Source organism: Gopherus flavomarginatus, chromosome 16, assembly GCF_025201925.1.
Source record: "Gopherus flavomarginatus isolate rGopFla2 chromosome 16, rGopFla2.mat.asm, whole genome shotgun sequence".
NCBI classification, from domain to species: Eukaryota; Metazoa; Chordata; order Testudines; family Testudinidae; genus Gopherus; species Gopherus flavomarginatus.
The window spans coordinates 17,425,784-17,443,029 of record NC_066632.1 but is presented as its reverse complement, the minus strand read 5'-3'; the positions used below and the strand labels follow the sequence as shown (position 1 = coordinate 17,443,029).

Genomic DNA, 17,246 nt, shown 5'->3' with positions numbered 1-17,246 from the left:
CGGTGTGGCCACCAGGGCAGTGGCAGTTCCCCATGCAATGGCCTTTCTGGAAGCCCTGGGCATTCCCAGCGCAACCTGGGTCCCATTCCAGGAGGTCATATTTGGTGGGTTCAGAGCCCGGATCACCTCCACCACCAGAACGTGATCCAGACCTTGGTACCGAGGCCACTGTCATGTATCAGGAAACTGCACCGTGGGACCTGGTGGGTGCCAAAGGCAAAGAGCAAGGCCCAGTGCCAGTCCAAGCATCCTCCTTCTCTTTCCCAGATGAAGCAGTCATAGGAACTGATGTTGTGCCCCCACAGGGGGATTATAAGGCACATCAAGAGCTCCTAAGGAGGGTAGCTCAACCTGGGGATCCAGGTGGAGGAAATTTAGGGAATCCTCCTACTCTCTTGTGGACATATTGGCAGCAACGAGCCCCATGAGAGTGGCGCAGGCCCTGAATGATGCCATCATGGACCCTATCAAGGTGTTGTGGCAGACCCTGGCATCCCTTCAGCCAACGGCAAAAAGGACTGAGAGGAAATATTTTGTCCTGGCAAAAGAGTTTGAGTTCCTGTACATACACACACCACCGGGTTCATTGGAGGTGTCAGCTGAGCGGGAAAGGCAGGGCCAACAGGGACCGACACCTAAGGCCAGGAAGGTCTATTCAACAGGGAGTCACCAGCTCAGGATTGCCAACTATCAGGGACTCCTGAGCAGATACGATTTCAAATCCTGGAACTCTATGAAAAAGTTTAAGGAGTTGCTACCTCAGGAAGCAAGAAGAGAGTTTGCAGCTCTCTTTGCGTCGGACTCAGCAGCCTGCTCTATGGCTTCAGCAGTCACTATGTGCAGGAGCTCGTGGCTTCAATCCTCGGGCTTGCCACATGAGGTCCAATAAACTCTGCAGGACCTCCCCTTTGAGGGTACATCACTCTTTTCTGAGCAGACAGATTCTAAACTACACAGCTTGAAGGACTCAAGCTACACTTAAATCCTTGGGCCTTCACACTCCAGCCCCAGTGAGGAAGCATTATAGGCCACAGCTGGTGGTTCGCTTCTTCCCCCACCTGTTTGACAAGATTATAGTAGGGGAAGGAGCAGGGGCTACATGATGAGACCTCCGACAGAGTCTTCATCTGCATATGCAACCCCAGAAACTTGGCAGGGTTAAAGCAGGAATTTTGATGGTACACTCAGAGATGACATGCCAGGACAGTGCTTGGATCCAGGTTCCCCAATTTTTGTAGACCAGTTTTCCCACTTCTATCGGGTGTGGGTCTGTAACACCTCAGATCAATGGGTGCTATGCACGATAGCACTGGGATACACCCTTCAGTTTTGTTGTTCTCCTCCCTCCCCATCCTTCTTCAGGGACCTTTCTCATGAGCAGTTTCTAGCCCAGGAGGTGCAGTCTCTCCTAAGGGTAGGCGCAGTGGAGGAGGTTCCACCAGAGCTAAGGGGCCGAGGGTTCTATTCCCGCTATTTCCTAATCTAGAAAGCCAACAGTGGTCTCAGACCGATTCTGGATCTGCAAAACTTCAACAAATTCATGAAGAAGCTGAAGTTCTGCATGCTCTCCTTGGCCTCCATCATTCCCTCCTTGGATCCGTGGGACTGGTATGCCACCCTCGACTTAAATGATGCTTATTTCCACATTGCCATCTTTCAGAAACACAGAAGATTTTTCAGATTTGTTGTCAGCCAGATGCACTACCAATTTATGGTGCTTGTTCGGTCTCTCAGTGGCCCCTCACATGTTCGCAAAATGCTTGGCAGTAGTCGCGGCCTTTCTCCAGAAGCAGAGGGTCCAGGTCTATCTTGACAACTGGCTGGTAGAAGGTCGGTCCAGACGTCAGATAGAGGCAGATGTGAGTAATTCAGTCAATCTTCCAGGATTTGAGTCTGCTCATAAATGCACAGAAATCCACCTTCTCCTGGTCCGATTAATTCTATCCTCGGGGGCAATTCTGGACTCAGTACAGGCCAGGGGTTCTCTCCCAAGTGCACATTTCCAAGCATTAAAAAGGCTTATAGTGGTTGCACCAGCTAGCAGTTTGCGCAGGAGTCCCGTTCTCGAGACCAAACCATCAGTGTCCCTCATCACAGTTGCATCCGCAATGGGATGGGGAGCTCACTTGGGGTCCCTCAGAACTCAGGGCCTCTGGTCTCTGGAAGAACTCTTGTTACACATCAATGTCAGAGAGCTCAGGGCAGTTCGCCTGGCCTGTCAGGCAGGTGCATGTCAGTCCTCGTAGACAACACAACAGCCATGAACCATATCAACAGGCAGGGTGTAATGCAGTCCTCTCACCTGTGCCAGGAGGCACTTCGTTTATGGGAAATTGCATAGCCCATTTGATTCACCTCAAGGCCTCCTATCTGCTGGGCTCTCAGAACGAGCTAGCAGAGCACCTCAGTAGGGTCTTCTCCAACCATTATGAATGGGTCCATTCATCCAGAGGTCCTACAAGTCATCTTGTGGAAGTGGGGAACTCCCCAAATAAATCTATTTGCAACCAAGTACAACAAGAAGTGTCTCAAATTCTGCTCCCTCCTGGGCCACAGTCTAGGATATCTGACAGACGCCTTCCTCTTGCCTGGACAGGTCATCTGTTCTATGCATTTCCACCCATTCCTCTCATACGTGAGGTTTTGCTAAGGATCAGATGGGACAGAGTGCAAGTCATCCCAATAACTCCAGCCTGGCCATGACAGCACTGGTTCACTATGCTCATGAACCTGTCAGTGGAAACGCCAATTTGGCTACCTCAGGTTCCAGATTTGATATCCCAGGACCACAGCTGCCTGCGTCACCCGAATCTCAAGTCGCTTCACCTCATGGCCTGGAAGCTCCATGACTGAACCCCTCAGAGCTAGCATGCTCCAGTCTGGTTTGAGAAGTTCTTCTAGGGGGGCAAAAAGCCATCCACTAGACCTACATATCTGGCAAAGTGGAAAAGGTTCTCCATCTGGTCAACACAGAAAGGTGTCTTACCCACGTGGTCATCAGTAGCATTCATTCTGAAGCAGCAAGGGCTATAAGTGTCATCAATTAGAGTCCACCTAGCTGCTATTTCAGCATTTCATCCATGAGTGAATGGCCAGTCTGTCTTTGCAAACTCGATTTGGAGTTGTTTTCTGAAGGGGCTGGACAGACTGTACCCCCAGGTACAATAACCAGTTCCATTTAACCTGGTGTTGTCAAGGTTCATGGGTCCTCCATTTGAGCCCTTGGCAACTTGTTCTCTTCCCTACTTGTGCTAGAAGGTGACGTTCTGGGGGTCCATTACTTCAGCTAGGAGGCTCTTGGAGATTAGGGCCCTCACCTCAGAACCTTCATACACTGTATTCTTCAAGGACAAGGTCCAGCTGTGTCCTTATCCATGCTTCCTCCCGAGGGTAGTTTCACATTTCCATAATAACCAGGACATGTTCCTTCTGGTCTGCTATCTGAAACCACATACCAAGAGCCAGGAGCAGAGACTTCACTCATTAGATGTCAGACGTGCGCTGGCTTTCTCCATAGAAAGGACTAAATCATTTCGGAAAACTGCTCAACTGTTTGTGGCGATTGCAGATAGGATGAAAGGCTCTCCAATCTCAGCCCAGAGAATTTCACCATGGATAACCTCTTGTATTCACACATTATGACCTGGCAAAGGTCCTTGTTCTGGCCCTGACGGCACATTTCACTAGGGCACAGGCATCTTCAGCTGCATTCATGGTATAGGCCCTATCCAGGACATCTGTAGAGCAGCAAAGTGGTCTTCAGTCCACACTTTTTGCATCTCACTGTGCCATCAGTCAGCAGGCCAGAGATGATGTTGGATTTGACAGAGAGGTGCTATAGGCTGCTTGTCAGTGAACTCCAAACCCACCACCTACACCTGCTTGGGAGTCACATATATTGGAATGGACATGAGCAAGCACTTAAAGAAGAAAAAACTGTTACCAACCCTTCCGTAACTGTTCCTCAATATGTGTTGCTCATATCCATTCCAAAACCCGTCCTCCTATCCCTCTGTTGGAGTTAGCCAACAAGAAAGAACTGGGGGTACTGGGTCAGCAGCAGGGGCGGCGCTAGGGATCTTGCCGCCCCAAGCACAGCACGCAGGCTGCCTCTGGTGGTTGTCTGTGGGAGGTCCACCGAAGCCGCGGGACCAGCGGACCCTCCACAGGCATGCCTGCGGGAGGTCCACCGAAGCCGCGGGAACAGCGGACCCTCCACAGGCAAACCACTGGAGGCAGCCAGCCTGCCGCCCTCACGGCGCTGGCAGAGCGCCCCCCCACGGCTTGCCACCCCAAGCATGCGCTTGGCGTGCTGGGGCCTGGAGCCGCCCCTGGTCAGCAGTGCCCTTAATACCAGTGCTATGAGAACATGACTCTAGGGAGCACTAGAGCTGATCCGACAGATACCACTGAGGGGGAAATTTTCCAGCGGCGGTGCCTAGGATGAGCACACACCTACATTGGAATGGACATAAGCAACACATCTTGAAGAACTATGATTACAGAAGGTTAGTAACCATTTTTTATGTGGTGAGTGTCCTAGTTGCAATATGTGTTGCACATATCCATTCCAAAACCCATCTTCCTATCCCTCTGTTGGACACCCCCGTAGAGCTCCTAGAGTTCATAGGAGCTGATCTAGACTCATTACAGGCGAGGGCACGCCTACCAGAGCACTAGTTCCATAGCTTGTCCAGACAGTACAAACCAGCTCTCAAATATCAGCTAGACACTACCTCCAACTCCTTAGGCATACGGCTGCAGGCATGTCTGTAATATCTCATGCCAGACTTCACATGTCCAAACATGGTTCAGCTCGGTCTACAGGACGAACAGTGACAGACTAGACAAACCTCTGTCACTGCCCACCAAAGTTAAACACTTCCTGGACTAGTGGAAAGACCCAGCAAATGTCTGCATGGGGATCTCCTTCTCACAACCTTCTCTATCACTACTTCTCACCACCGCTGCATCCCGCATGGGGTAGGGCGCACATCTCAACAATCTTATGACACAAGGTAAGTAGTCATCCATAGACATCTCTCTTCACATCAACCTCCTTGAACTCATAGCAGTCAGGAATGCCTGCACCCACTTCTTTCTGATTATCAGAGGTACACACCCAAGAGTCTTGACAGACAATATAGCATGTATGTACTACATAAATTGTCGGGGAGATGTCAGATTGCATAGAAGCACTAAAGCTATGGAACTGGTGCATTTCCCACAGTGTCACAATAGCAGCAGCATACCTTCCAGAAGTACTGACCACGATAGCGGACAGTCGCAGCCACAAGTTCCCACACAACCACAAATGTGAGATGAACTCAACTGTACTACACAACATATTCTGACACTGATGGAAAGCAACTATAGACCTGTTAGCCACTTACCTGACCAAGAATGTCCATGCTACTGCTCCAGAACAGGCCTTGGACAGCATTCCTTAAGCGATGCTCTCCTTCTATGAGTCAAGGACCTTGTATACACCTTTATCTGGTTCCCTCTATTATCAAAAGACCTGTTTAAAAATAAAAAAAGAGAGAGCAAATGTCTTATTGATTGCTCCCTCCTGCCTGAGACAAACATGGTACCCTTAGCTGTCACAACTGGCAATGTCTCCACCTATCTCCCTTCAACCCACTCCATGCCTCCCCTTGCAGAACGAGGGACGCACTCTCCACCCCAACCTACGGACACTGTGACTCGAGGCTGGGTCCTTCATGGTTCCAGCACACAGAAAGATTCTGCTCTGAGGAGGTACAGGAAGTGTTACTACACAGTAGGAAATCAGCTACCTGTCATACTTTCCTGCAAAAGTGGACCAGGTTTCAGACTTGGTGTAATTCAAGACAAATTTCCCTGACTACTTCTACTCTCCCAGTGGTCCTAGATTATATACTGACTCTCAAGAAATCAAGACTTTCTCTTAGCTCACTCAAATTTCACGTACTGGCCATAACAGCCTTCCATCAACAAATATAGAGGAATACTCAGTGCTCACACCCAACTACAAAATGATTCCTCAAGGGTATAGTAAACCTTTCCCCAATCCAGACATCCCACCCCAACATAGAATCTAAACTTAATACTGAAGAGCCTGAGTAAGCCATCCTTTGAACTCATGGCCCCTTGTTAGGTCAAAAACCTGTCTATGAAGACAGCATTCTTGGTGGCAATCACCTTGACAAGGAGAATAAGGGAGATAGCAGCATTTATGGCACATCCCCCTCATACGTTATTTCTTGGGGATAAGGTTACTCTCAAACCACACCCAAAGTTCATCCCCAAGGTGACCTTGTCTTTTCACATAAACCAGCTGATTTACTTCTAGACCTTTTACCCTAAGCCTCACTGTGATAACAGAGAGATTACTCTGCACACACTAGATATTAGAAGAGCCCTGGCCTTTTACCTGGACAGGACAAAGGCCTTTAGGAAATCTCCTAAACTTTTCCTCTCCACTGCAGAAAGGTCCAAAGGCAGGTCTTAAAGGCACAGCAGTATTGTCCCAGACACTCTCCAAATGGGTTTCAAACTGTATCAAACACAGCAATCAGGTCACAACACCATACCTCCATCCAGAATCTGCTCACACTCCGCTAAGTCAGTTTCCTCCTCTGTCACCTTCCTCAAGAATGTCCTTGTCTCAGAAATCTGCAGAGCAGCAACCTGGGCATCTGCACATATCTTCACAGAACACTATGCGATTACTGAGGACTGCTTCAGTTCTGCAGTATTGTCATCCATAACTGACTCAACTCCAAAGCCTCAGCCGCCCATTAGGGATACTGCTCAGGAGTGAACTACAGTGGAGCACCCACAGGGATGCTACTTGAAGAAGAGGAAGTTACTCATTTGGTGCAGTAACGATGATTCTTCGAGATGTATGTCTGTATGGGTGCTCCATGACCCTCCCTCCTCCTCCTCCCCTCTGCTTTGGAGTTCTTGTCAAGGACTCTAGTAGAGAAGAAACTGAGGCGGGTTTGCCTGCGCAGCACTAGTTAGCTGCGGACAGCACAGGTGCGGGCCAAAGGGATACTGCTACCAAAGTTCTCTGAGCAGCAGCACAGGGATGCAAACGCAGCTACAGTGGAACACCCAAAGGGAGAGACAGCTTGAAGAACCATTGTTACTGCACAAGGTGAGTAACTTCCTCTTTATGAACTATGTCACAATCACATGTATTTCTTCTCCTGGTGAAGGCAAATCATTTACTCTTTACATTGCACAAGTTAATGAGTGATTTGGAGTTAAGGCTCTTAAGCTGCCGTGTGGTTCAGAATCCAGTAAAGCACCCCTTATGTTCAGGCTATTCTATGGCTCTTAATAAGGGGGCATTGCGGGGTGGGGCACTTTATTTTCCTTGTATTTTATGCATATCCAAAATGAGCCACTTCTTGACGTGTCATGGGGCAATTAAGGCTGCAGTGCTTCCCGGGAGCTGTAGTAAGTAGGGGTTGTGCTGGCTATCCCTGCTGTGCTACGTTAGCAGACTGGCATGGGATTTAAAATAATTTCTGACGGCCTGTCCTTTGGGGCTGCTGTGAGGGGATCTGTCCTCCCCCTTTCCCTCCTTGAGCCTTTCTTGACAATGCAGGCACAAACAGGGGAAGATAGATTAGCCATCTACCAACCTCCTGCTGCCAGGCTTTGCTACAGGCTGAGCAGGACCGTCTGCCTCCATTCAGACCCTGCTTGAGGGGAAAGGGACAGGCACGGGCAGGGAAAAGCTGAGGGGGTGTGAGGACCTAGGGGCAGGAGGGAGCACTGGGATTTCAGTAACTGGGGGGGTGGAGATGAAGGAACCTGCGGCAGAGGCTCAGAGACACTCCCTTGTAGGAGAAAGGCCAACGTGCCTGTTGGCCGAAGGCTGGGGTACTGCCCTGCTAGCAAAGGCGGGGGGGCACTGGGGGCGGCAACCCTGCCTCGCACTGCCCCAGGCAGCACCACCCAGACATGGCTTTAAGGCTCCTGCCAAGCCCCTGGGGGCCTCCACAGCCTGGGCCTGTAGGCCCTACGCGAGCTCGGCGCTCCTCTGCTCCTGCCTTCGTGCGTGGCAAGTCTCTGCGGCTCCCGCCTAGAGGGCTGAGTATCGATTGCTCGGCAGGTGACTGTTCCTATCTGGCTTTGTGGGTTCTGGTGCGGCGGCGGCGGCCGCCTGCCTTGGCTCGGCGCTCGGCTGCCCCGCCTGGCCTGGCGCGGCCCCTGGCTCGGCGCTCGGCTGTCCCGCCTTGTGGCCGCCCTGCATGTGCCGGACCCAAGATGGCGGCCTCCACCTCTTCGCCGCTGAAAGTGACAAAAGCGGCGGCGCCGCCGCGGCCCCGGGAGCGGGACGGGGAGCCGGAGCCGGAGGCGGTGCCCGAGACCGGTGAGGACCCCCCCACTCCACCCCCGGGCGCGGCCCCACCCAGCGGGGAGGGGGAGCCGGAGTGGAGCAGGCCGGACTCCCCCCGCTCCGGGCGGTGGCTGGTTCGGGTCTGGGTCTCGCCGGGTGTCTGCGCTCGCTCCTCGGCCCCTCCCGCTGGGGAAGGAGACACGCTTCGCTGTAGTCCGTCGTCCCGTCCTCCCCCCGACAGCCCGTGCTCAGTGTTCCCCGGCTGCCTATCGGGGGGGGGGGGGGATCTGCTCAGACAGCCTGGGCTTAGCGCACCCCCCGGGACTCCGTAGAGCATCCCCCGCTTCCGCCTGCACAGACAGCCCGGGTTTAGCGCGCCCTCCCGCACCGCCTCCCCACCCGCACTGACAGCCCAGGCTCGGCACGCTCCCCTGCCTCCATCCGGGGGGGCTCTGCTCACCCCCTACGCTGACAGCCTGGGCTCTGCGTTATCCCCCCTTTCCCCAGGGCTCTGCCCAGCCTGTTGCCCCTCTCCCAGACTGACAGCCTGGGCTTGCTTTTGTCCCCCCCACCTGCACTGACAGACTAGGGGCACTCACCCTAGCTGTGCCTAGTTCACAAACATACACAGTGACAGACTGGGTTTGCTCCCCCTGGACTGATAGACCAGGCTTGCACACCCCCGCCCCGTCACACACACACTATTAAACCAGGCTCAGTGCATTCCCTGTCCTCATCCTGGGGGCTCTGGCCTGCTTCCCCCCTCCCCCCGACATGCTGGGCTCACTCCCCAAGGGCTGTGCCCAGTTCTGCCCCCCCTTCACATTGATGGGCCAAGCTCATTGCCCCCACCTCTGCCTCCTCTTTCACTTCTAGGAGGCTGTGTTGTCCTGCTAAATCCAGAGTTCTGAATTCAATCCTTGAGGGGGCCATTTGGAGATCTGGGGCAAAAATCTGTCTGGTGATTAGTCCTGCTTTGAGCAGGAGGTTGGACTAGATGACCTCCTGAGGACCTATCCAACCCTGATATTATATGATTCTTTCATGTTGTTGGATATTATGTATCACTGTGATGCCCAAGCAGTAATCTCAGGGAGCAACATGAATATTTACCAAAAAGAGCCTGTTAAAAGACACTGTTTTTGAATCATTTTTTAAAACTCTTGTCCTGTTGTGTCTCCAGCTAATGAATGAGGGTGAGATATTTCTGCAGAAAGTGACTAGTCCCAGTTTGACGATATGAAACAGAACAGGGGAAATTGGTGTCACCCTCAGAAACTTTCAGAGTTACAGAGACAGCTCTATAGTTAAATTTAACCAAAAGAAAATGCTTGAGTCACTTCAATCTGTAAAACTAACTATAAAAACCAAGCTTATGTAGCAGTTTACCTTAGCATAACTGAAACAATTAGTCTTTTCCTGCTATGTAATAAAGCAGCTAAAGCCCTACCTTGCATTTCCAAACTGACAGCTTCCTGTTTGATTTTTTTAACTATTGTTTAATATTTAAGAGACAAGGGAATAACTTTTATTGGACCAACTTTTGTTGGTGAAAGAGACCAGCTTTTGAGCACACACAGGGCGTTTCTTAAGCTCAAAGGCTGGTCTCTTTCACCAACAGAAATTGGTCCAATAAAAACATTACCTCACCCACCATGTCTCTCTGATATCCTGGGCTACAAGACTCCAAACAACACATTTAATATTTAAGGCATTTTAAAGAGCAGTGGCTTACTCCCCTGTAGCTGGACACATTGCTAAGAATTCCTTTTTGTGTTCCAGTGCAGTTTTTCTCTAAACTACCATTAAGTTTTTGTTTTGTTTTATGACTTCTAGAAGTAGGTAAAATAAAAGTGATTTTTATAAACTTCCCACATTTTATTTTGGAGATTTCTTGTTGCCCTGTCTGTTCATGTCATCTTTAATATTTTCTGTCTGCTCCAATTTGGGATTCCACTGATCTCTGTGCCTCTGTCCCATGGTTCCAGGCACCCTTCCATTCAAATACCCCTTCAAAACTTTTTTAATTCAGCTTGCTATCAGTAATCTCAGTTGTGCCACTGAGTGCTTCCCCTATCCTGGCTCTCAATGAAAATAAAACAAACATTACAAACACAATATAAACAGTCCAACTGTCCGTAATTAATGCTCTCCCAGAAGCAATGTACCAATCCTGTTGTGTTTTCTCTTCCCTTTGGTCTATTGTCACTTCTTGTGCCTTTAGCCATCTAACCTGGTAATGTAAACACTACTAAGCATAGTTCTTGTGCTATGAACAGTCCTATTGATGTCCTGATAGTAAATGCTACACACGGTAGGAAGTGTTGGCAGGATTGTAATATCCTCAGGGCCAGGACCTGTTGGCTTGACTGTAAAACTCTATGGACATCAATGATGCTGTGTAAACTAACAACTCACTAGCTACAGAGAAATGGTCAGGAACCCTCTTTTTGTTTTGTGTTGTACTATGCCAGGCTCGTGGTGTCCTGATCCATGGCTGAGGCTCATTGGTCCTATCAGTCTAGAGACAAGAAGATATGGAATGTGTTTTGCGCTGTGTGGCAAATACCATCATTTCATACCACTCTTTGTTCCCTGAGTCACTACTGATAGCATGGGAAGCTTACACTGAGAATTTCTGTATATTCCAGTGCAGTGATGACTTAACCCCCTTTATTTGCATCCGTGAGTTATAGTCCCTAGTCTCTTAATGACCCAGGTCCAAAAGCATCTGTTTACTGTAAACCTACCTATTAAAAACTTGTTTTTCCATTAGTAGATAGTATTGACTGCGATATTTTTTCACTTCCATTCTTGGTGCCTGGCTGATAACATGAGGCTAATGAGTAACTTGTAGGGCATTTTAATCAAATGTGGAATGGTTTAACCTTTATTCACTGCTCCCCTGGAGTGAGTTTCATTAATACTTTACTGTTTACAGCTCGGACTGAATGTTTCCTTCTCTCCCTGGCAGTTATGGCCTCTGAGGAGGAAGAAATGGTTGTCATGGAAGTCGGGTCACCACCCATCCCAAAGAAGAGTACTCCGGTCGGACAATTGGATCAAACTCCAAACAGAATAGGGACCAAACTGTCTCCTGAACCTCCTGGAAACAAGCCAGACTCCCAGGATTCCAAAAGTGAGTACTTTTCAGATTAGGGCTCAACTTCATTCTGTAATTTGGCTCTGTAGCAGTTGGCATCTCCTGTTTATGGGGTGGCACTTTCCTCAGCTATTTCAGAGGAATCCTGGGAGCCTTGTTTTGTTGTTCTTTGTTGCGTGTAATTATCACTGGGAAAAAAATAAGCTTTTTTTTTTTCCCCCCTACATGAACAAATTATTGCCCAAGTCCATCACTTACAAGGCATCTTGCAGTTATGAACAAGCACACAAGAATGGCCGTACAATAGCAAGTCAATGGGTGTGACAAAATGGGAAGATATCTATAAAGGAAGAACTCGATTATGATGATTTATTAGTGATCACATCCACACCAGTCACTTTCCAAAACTTTAAGAAGGATGGTCTCTGCTCCAAGGTTTAAGAACCAGACAAGGTCTTTATTGGCTTCTGTTCCTGATTATCCAGACCCCACATGCCTGCTTTTATTTCTACCTGTTTGTGATTTAATAGACAGCAAGTCATGTTAAAAATAAATAAAAACTCCTTGCTCTTGGCTGTTTCCCTGTTGCCCAGAATTACGGAGAATTGTCGTTGATGTAGGAAGGTACTTGCAGTTCAAACTTTTTCCATCCTTATAACTTGGCAGAAAGAGATTCTGTGGTGTTAGTCTGCCTTGGGCAACAGATGGAGTTTTCAAGTAATCTCTCTTGGATTAGCACCATTGGGCTCTTCTATTGCAATCCCTCTTCACTCAAAACTGAGAAAGGAATGGAACGCTGAGAAAGGAATGGAGCTGGCAGGCAGGCCAGGTCTCTGTGCCTGCCTATTCAGTGCGTGGGGTGATAGAATGAAAGTTGGTCCTGTTGGAGCAGGGCAATACTCGCATGTTGCTGTGTGGAGGAGTCATGTTGGCAACTTGCCATGAGCTGAAGGGCTGCCTCTAATATGAATAAATTGGAGGGGACTACTGCACCCCTGTTCTTAGTACTCTAGTGTGGCTCTAGAGGCTAGAGGACCCAGACTACAGCACCTTATTGTGATTAGAGCAGTCATGGACAATTTGCCAAACAACACGCGTTGTGACAGAGCATTGCATGGCCTCTTAGACTATCTGCTCCACTCTGCTGCCACGCAAGATGGTTCCCATGATACCTTCAGTACCCCAAATGTGGGTTCGTCCAGTACCTTCCATAGCAGATGATTCAGCATAAGTAGAAGGTTACATGATAAGGAAGCTTTTCCTGGTGTCTGTCCTGAATTCTGCCCTTACTGGAAGAGAGTGGTTTAGTTACACTCCCAAATAGCTGTGTAAATGATTCCTCTCTGTCCTGGGTGTTGGCACCTTTCAGATGTCTTTAGGCAGGTATGTCCCTTTTCTGTCCTTGTTAGGGCCAACTTAAACAGTCTCAATCTCAGTCTGACCTCATAACTGAGTCTTTCCAGTTTCTTCTCCTTGGTTTCTTCCAGTTTCTGGGTTTGCTGATAATGAGATGCCTAGAAATGTACACAATGTGCCAGCTCAGTTTGCACCATATCTCTTATTGTAGGTCCCCCTGGGTACCATTTTGAAAAGGAATATGGGTGCTTCTGAAAACATTACCCATGGTCCCTGGCCTGAGATTTATAGTATAACTTAGAAGCCATACAATGAAAGAATAACACACTGCAAGGGGGACGGGAGGGCAAGGTGAGCAGCAAAGTTAACAGCTGTAATGGGATGGCCCAGATCTGTTGTCCTTTTTCTGCCGTATCACACTGCCTGACTTGTCTGCTTCCCCCTCATCTCCAGCTTCTCCCAGTTTATTGCTGGTGGTTGCATTGATACCCAGAGGCCTTGGTCAGGGCCTTAATGTGCTAGGCACTCTACAGACAAGTGAACCAAAGGTAGTCCCTGTCCCCAAGTGCTCACAGTGCAGGGTTCTGATAGGAGGTGACAAGGCAACAGGAAAGATAGCTACATTTGCATAAGTAGTCTTGGGAGTTAGAGTAGTTTAGAATTGCACTTTGGGATGGGGGGGCTGCTTCCGGGTGCTGAGGACAAGGGCACCCGACATGAGCTATGCAGGGATTGTGCACTGCATCTTGTGAAGCTCTGTGACTTGCTAACAGCTGCTTTTCTTTTTCAGCTCAAAACCTCACAACATGCGAGGTCTGTGGCGCCTGCTTTGAAACCCGCAAAGGCTTGTCCAGCCACGCTCGCTCTCACCTTCGGCAGCTGGGCGTGGCAGAGTCCGAGAGCAGTGGAGCTCCCATCGACTTGCTCTATGAACTGATGAAGCAGAAGGGCAAACCTGACAGCAGCCCAATGTCCCCAACACTCAGCAAAAAATCCAGCTCCCCCAAAGAAGGGACAGGCAGCTCCCCACGGCCAGCACTGCTGTCTCTCAGCAAGACAAGCGACCGCTTGCCAGATCCCCCTGTGAACAAAGCGATCAAGTCCCCACCAGGCTTCTCCTCAAAGAGCCTTTCGCAACCAGGATCCCCCCTCCTCAAAAAAGTGCCACCCACACTCTCAGGATCTCCCCCTCCAAAACACCCGGAGGACAAGACCCCCAAGTTGCCCCTGAGCCCTCTGCAGAGTTCTCCAAAAGCACAGTGGCCGCAGCCTGAGGAGGAAGGGCCCTTAAATCTAAGTGAGTCTCTTTACCTTTGGTGTTTCCCACTAGATATGTGGCAGGAGAGCTGAGTGTGTGGGAACTTGCTGACCAAAACTCGATGCTGCTGGCTTGTTGGGTAACCTGCTACAAGGCATCCCTTCGCTGTCATGTGGGGAGAATGGGTGCGGGGCTTTCCTGTCTTTCAGCCGTGGGTGGGACTCTGTAGCTGTCCGCAGGTTTCCAACGAGGTCCCATAGGGGCTGCTGCTGTCTAATCTGGATACGCCTTGCAAACATCCACAGGGCAGTGAGTCCCAGCTTCGTCCTGGACTGCATTCTGTGTGGCTCGCTGACAAGCGTGCAGCTCCTTTCCTGTCTGTGGAGGATGAGTGCTAATCATAGCTCATTGTGGGAGGTGATTGTCATCTGTTTCTGATTTAGCTGGTGAGGGTTTCCTTGCTCCTTCTCTCCTCCCCCGCCCGAACATATCTGGATAAAGTAAGTGCCCCTGCTACACGTGCAGCTTTCCACTGCTCCCCCAGCTCCTACCAGATTTCTCTCCAGCCAGATAAGTGGAGCAGGCTGCCTCCTCAGAGGCCCTGCTGCTTTTGCTGTGTATTTGTACCAGGGCAGCCAAATTGGTCGTCCATCTTGCTGTTTCTCTCCATGTGTGCAGCAGCCATCTCCCCAGGCCTGTTCTGGGGGCTAAGCAAGTCTATCAGCTGTGCACCCGACCCCACTTATTCCTGGAGGGGAGTCCTGGGGGAGTTCCTAGAGGCACCCTCCTGTAAGATGCCACTTGCTGCTTTCGAACTTTGTTCCTAGACTCTGTATAACTCTTCCCTGCAGTGCCCTGTGTCTGTTGGGAAGCAAAGGGCATTCTGGGATACAACAGCCAGTCGGGAGGAATCCTAGTCTGAACTAGTTTGCCAACCAACTAGCTTTCCTTTTCTACAACATCTGAGCTGAGACACCCCATAAACCAGACTGAGTCAGTGCAGCAACTGTTCCAACACGGCGTGGTTGAGTTCTGAGAAGACTCTTCAGTTCTGCATAGAAAGCACAGGTGGATTTTTCTCAGCAGCTCTTGTCCAAACTGGGCTGTAGCAGTTCAGTGTCTGGTAACCCTGAACGAGAGGTGAGGTGTCGGGTGCTGACTGCTTGTGGAATTGGCAACTGGAAATAGTCCTAAATACACACAACGAATTACCCACTCTCCTCCAGCACATGCACTCCACTCCTTGCTAGATCTCCTGCGTCAGGGCAGCCCATGGTTTTACACACTGTAAATGCTGCCATATCTAAGCTCAGGCTCCAAACCATACTCTGCTAACTTCTGTTACTTTTCAAGTAACGTTAGTTTTGATCTGACAGGATTAGACTCAACTTCTCTCTCTATGGAGGTGGACCACAGCAGCACAAACTGTTGCATACTCCCCTTTCCCCAGGGTCCCGGGTATGACCTGCAGCGACCTTCTCTAGCACTAAATGGAGTTTGGCCTCTGTGGCACATCTAGTCCTCACCTTCTGCAGCAAGGTGGCAATCAGTCCTGCTTGTGCTAATGTGTCTTGTCTATTGTCCATTTGGATCTGGACTTTCACAGACCAGCCATCCTACCCAGGCCCCTGCAGACGAACAGTTCCATGCCCCAGTCCCCCTTTCTATTATTCATCAAGGTTTGTCATTCCAAATGGGTGACTGACCTTTATGTATCACTGTTAACTCTTCCACAGCCTAGTTTGCCTGAGCACTAAAGCCCTGAATCCAGATGTGGATTAGATGTGGGTGATTCTGCTGAACAGTTGGGAAAGTGACTGTCCGCTTGACATGTTTGACTGTCTCATGCCCTGGCATCCTCATGTCCCAATCTTCCTTAGCCCAGTTATGACAACCAGACCTAGACTTCCGTTATCCAAGCTACTGAGACAGCAGTGGGCAGTGCTCCCATTGATATTGGGGCCCTTGTGTTAACCTTCACCTAGGCTGCTGGGGTCTGGCTGGGCAATTTGGGGAATAGCCATATACCTGAGTGCAGATTTCAAATCAAGAGGCTTGCCATTACCTTGACATCTTATGTGCCTGCTTGACATTCATAGACTTGCATGGAAGAGACAGCCGCTATAAGCACATATGGCAGTTTTTCTGCAGAAATGTGCATGAACTTTGTGAGCTTGTAATGATCAATGCACCAGTTCTGCATGTGCTCAGTAACAATGTTCCAGTCTTCACTCTTAGTTGTTCAAGTGAGGGCTCTTTCCCTCAGAAAGTCCCAGCCCTCGTTAATCTCTTGGTGCCACCTGTGGGATAGCCTTGCCATGCATGCCCTTGGGAAAGTCACCAACTTCATAAAATGAAATCCCTTTGAAAATCAGATCATGCTTAAAACTAGGTCTGAGATTTTCCTTGCTACTTAGCAGGGATGGGGAAAGAGAATGCTCTGGAGCTGACTGTATTCAGTTCTGTTCCAGTGTCAAAGGAGCACAGCTAGCGTGAGGAGCCTGCGTGCCCAGTATGGTTTTAAGGGTTGGTATTGCAAAGAACTGGGGCTAGGGAACACCAGGCATTTAGAACTTACACCAAAGCTTTGGTTTTCATCCCATCCTGTCACAAAATATTGGACGTTAAAATCACTCCATTATGATTTATCTTCTTGCTTTTTCCAATGTTAAATCTGACCTGACTGTAGCAGCTGGTACCACTGGGGTCAGCCAAAGCTGAAACTAGAGCCTTATGCCGTCTGACACTTTGGCGTTCCAGCTTTCAAATGGTGTAAAGCGTTAATCTCTAAATTTAGCGATTCATGGGATATTGGCTATTGAAGTAATGTAGGAAGGACTGCTTAGCCGGAGGAGCAACACACAGGTTTTCAGGAACAGTAACATTCTCCAGAGGCTGCTCCTGGGCCAGCGAACACAAAATAAAATGTTGATCCCTGATTACTATGCACAGCCTTTGGCTACCACTTTTTAAAGCTGTTTGGCACATGTAAATGGAGACCCAGAAATGATGGAGAAGTCCTGAAAGTCAAGGTTTCTGATGGAATTCCAGCATAACCATGAGGGAGCAGCAGCAATGCTGCCTGGGCCAGCGTGGTAATTTATCTTTCCTTTAGGGCTGCCTGTTTAAAACCTCTAGAGAACGCAGCATATAACCTCTTCACTGGAGAGACAACCCAGGCCACTTGAACC

The 17,246-nt window shown here is 49.5% G+C and overlaps 1 protein-coding gene across 10 annotated transcripts in view; it reads left to right on the top strand.

Moving 5' to 3' along the window:
* WIZ (WIZ zinc finger) overlaps positions 1–17,246 on the top strand; it is a 160,209-nt gene that overhangs the window by 133,974 nt on the left and 8,989 nt on the right. For 9 of the 10 annotated variants that reach the window (XM_050925742.1, XM_050925737.1, XM_050925739.1 and 6 more), the window contains 2 exons: positions 11,313–11,477; positions 13,588–14,094. In XM_050925742.1, coding sequence (XP_050781699.1) covers positions 11,313–11,477; positions 13,588–14,094 — 672 coding nt within the window. Of the gene's footprint in view, positions 1–8,239; positions 8,372–11,312; positions 11,478–13,587; positions 14,095–17,246 lie in introns of those variants that run through there. The other variant, XM_050925744.1, reaches the window with a different exon arrangement.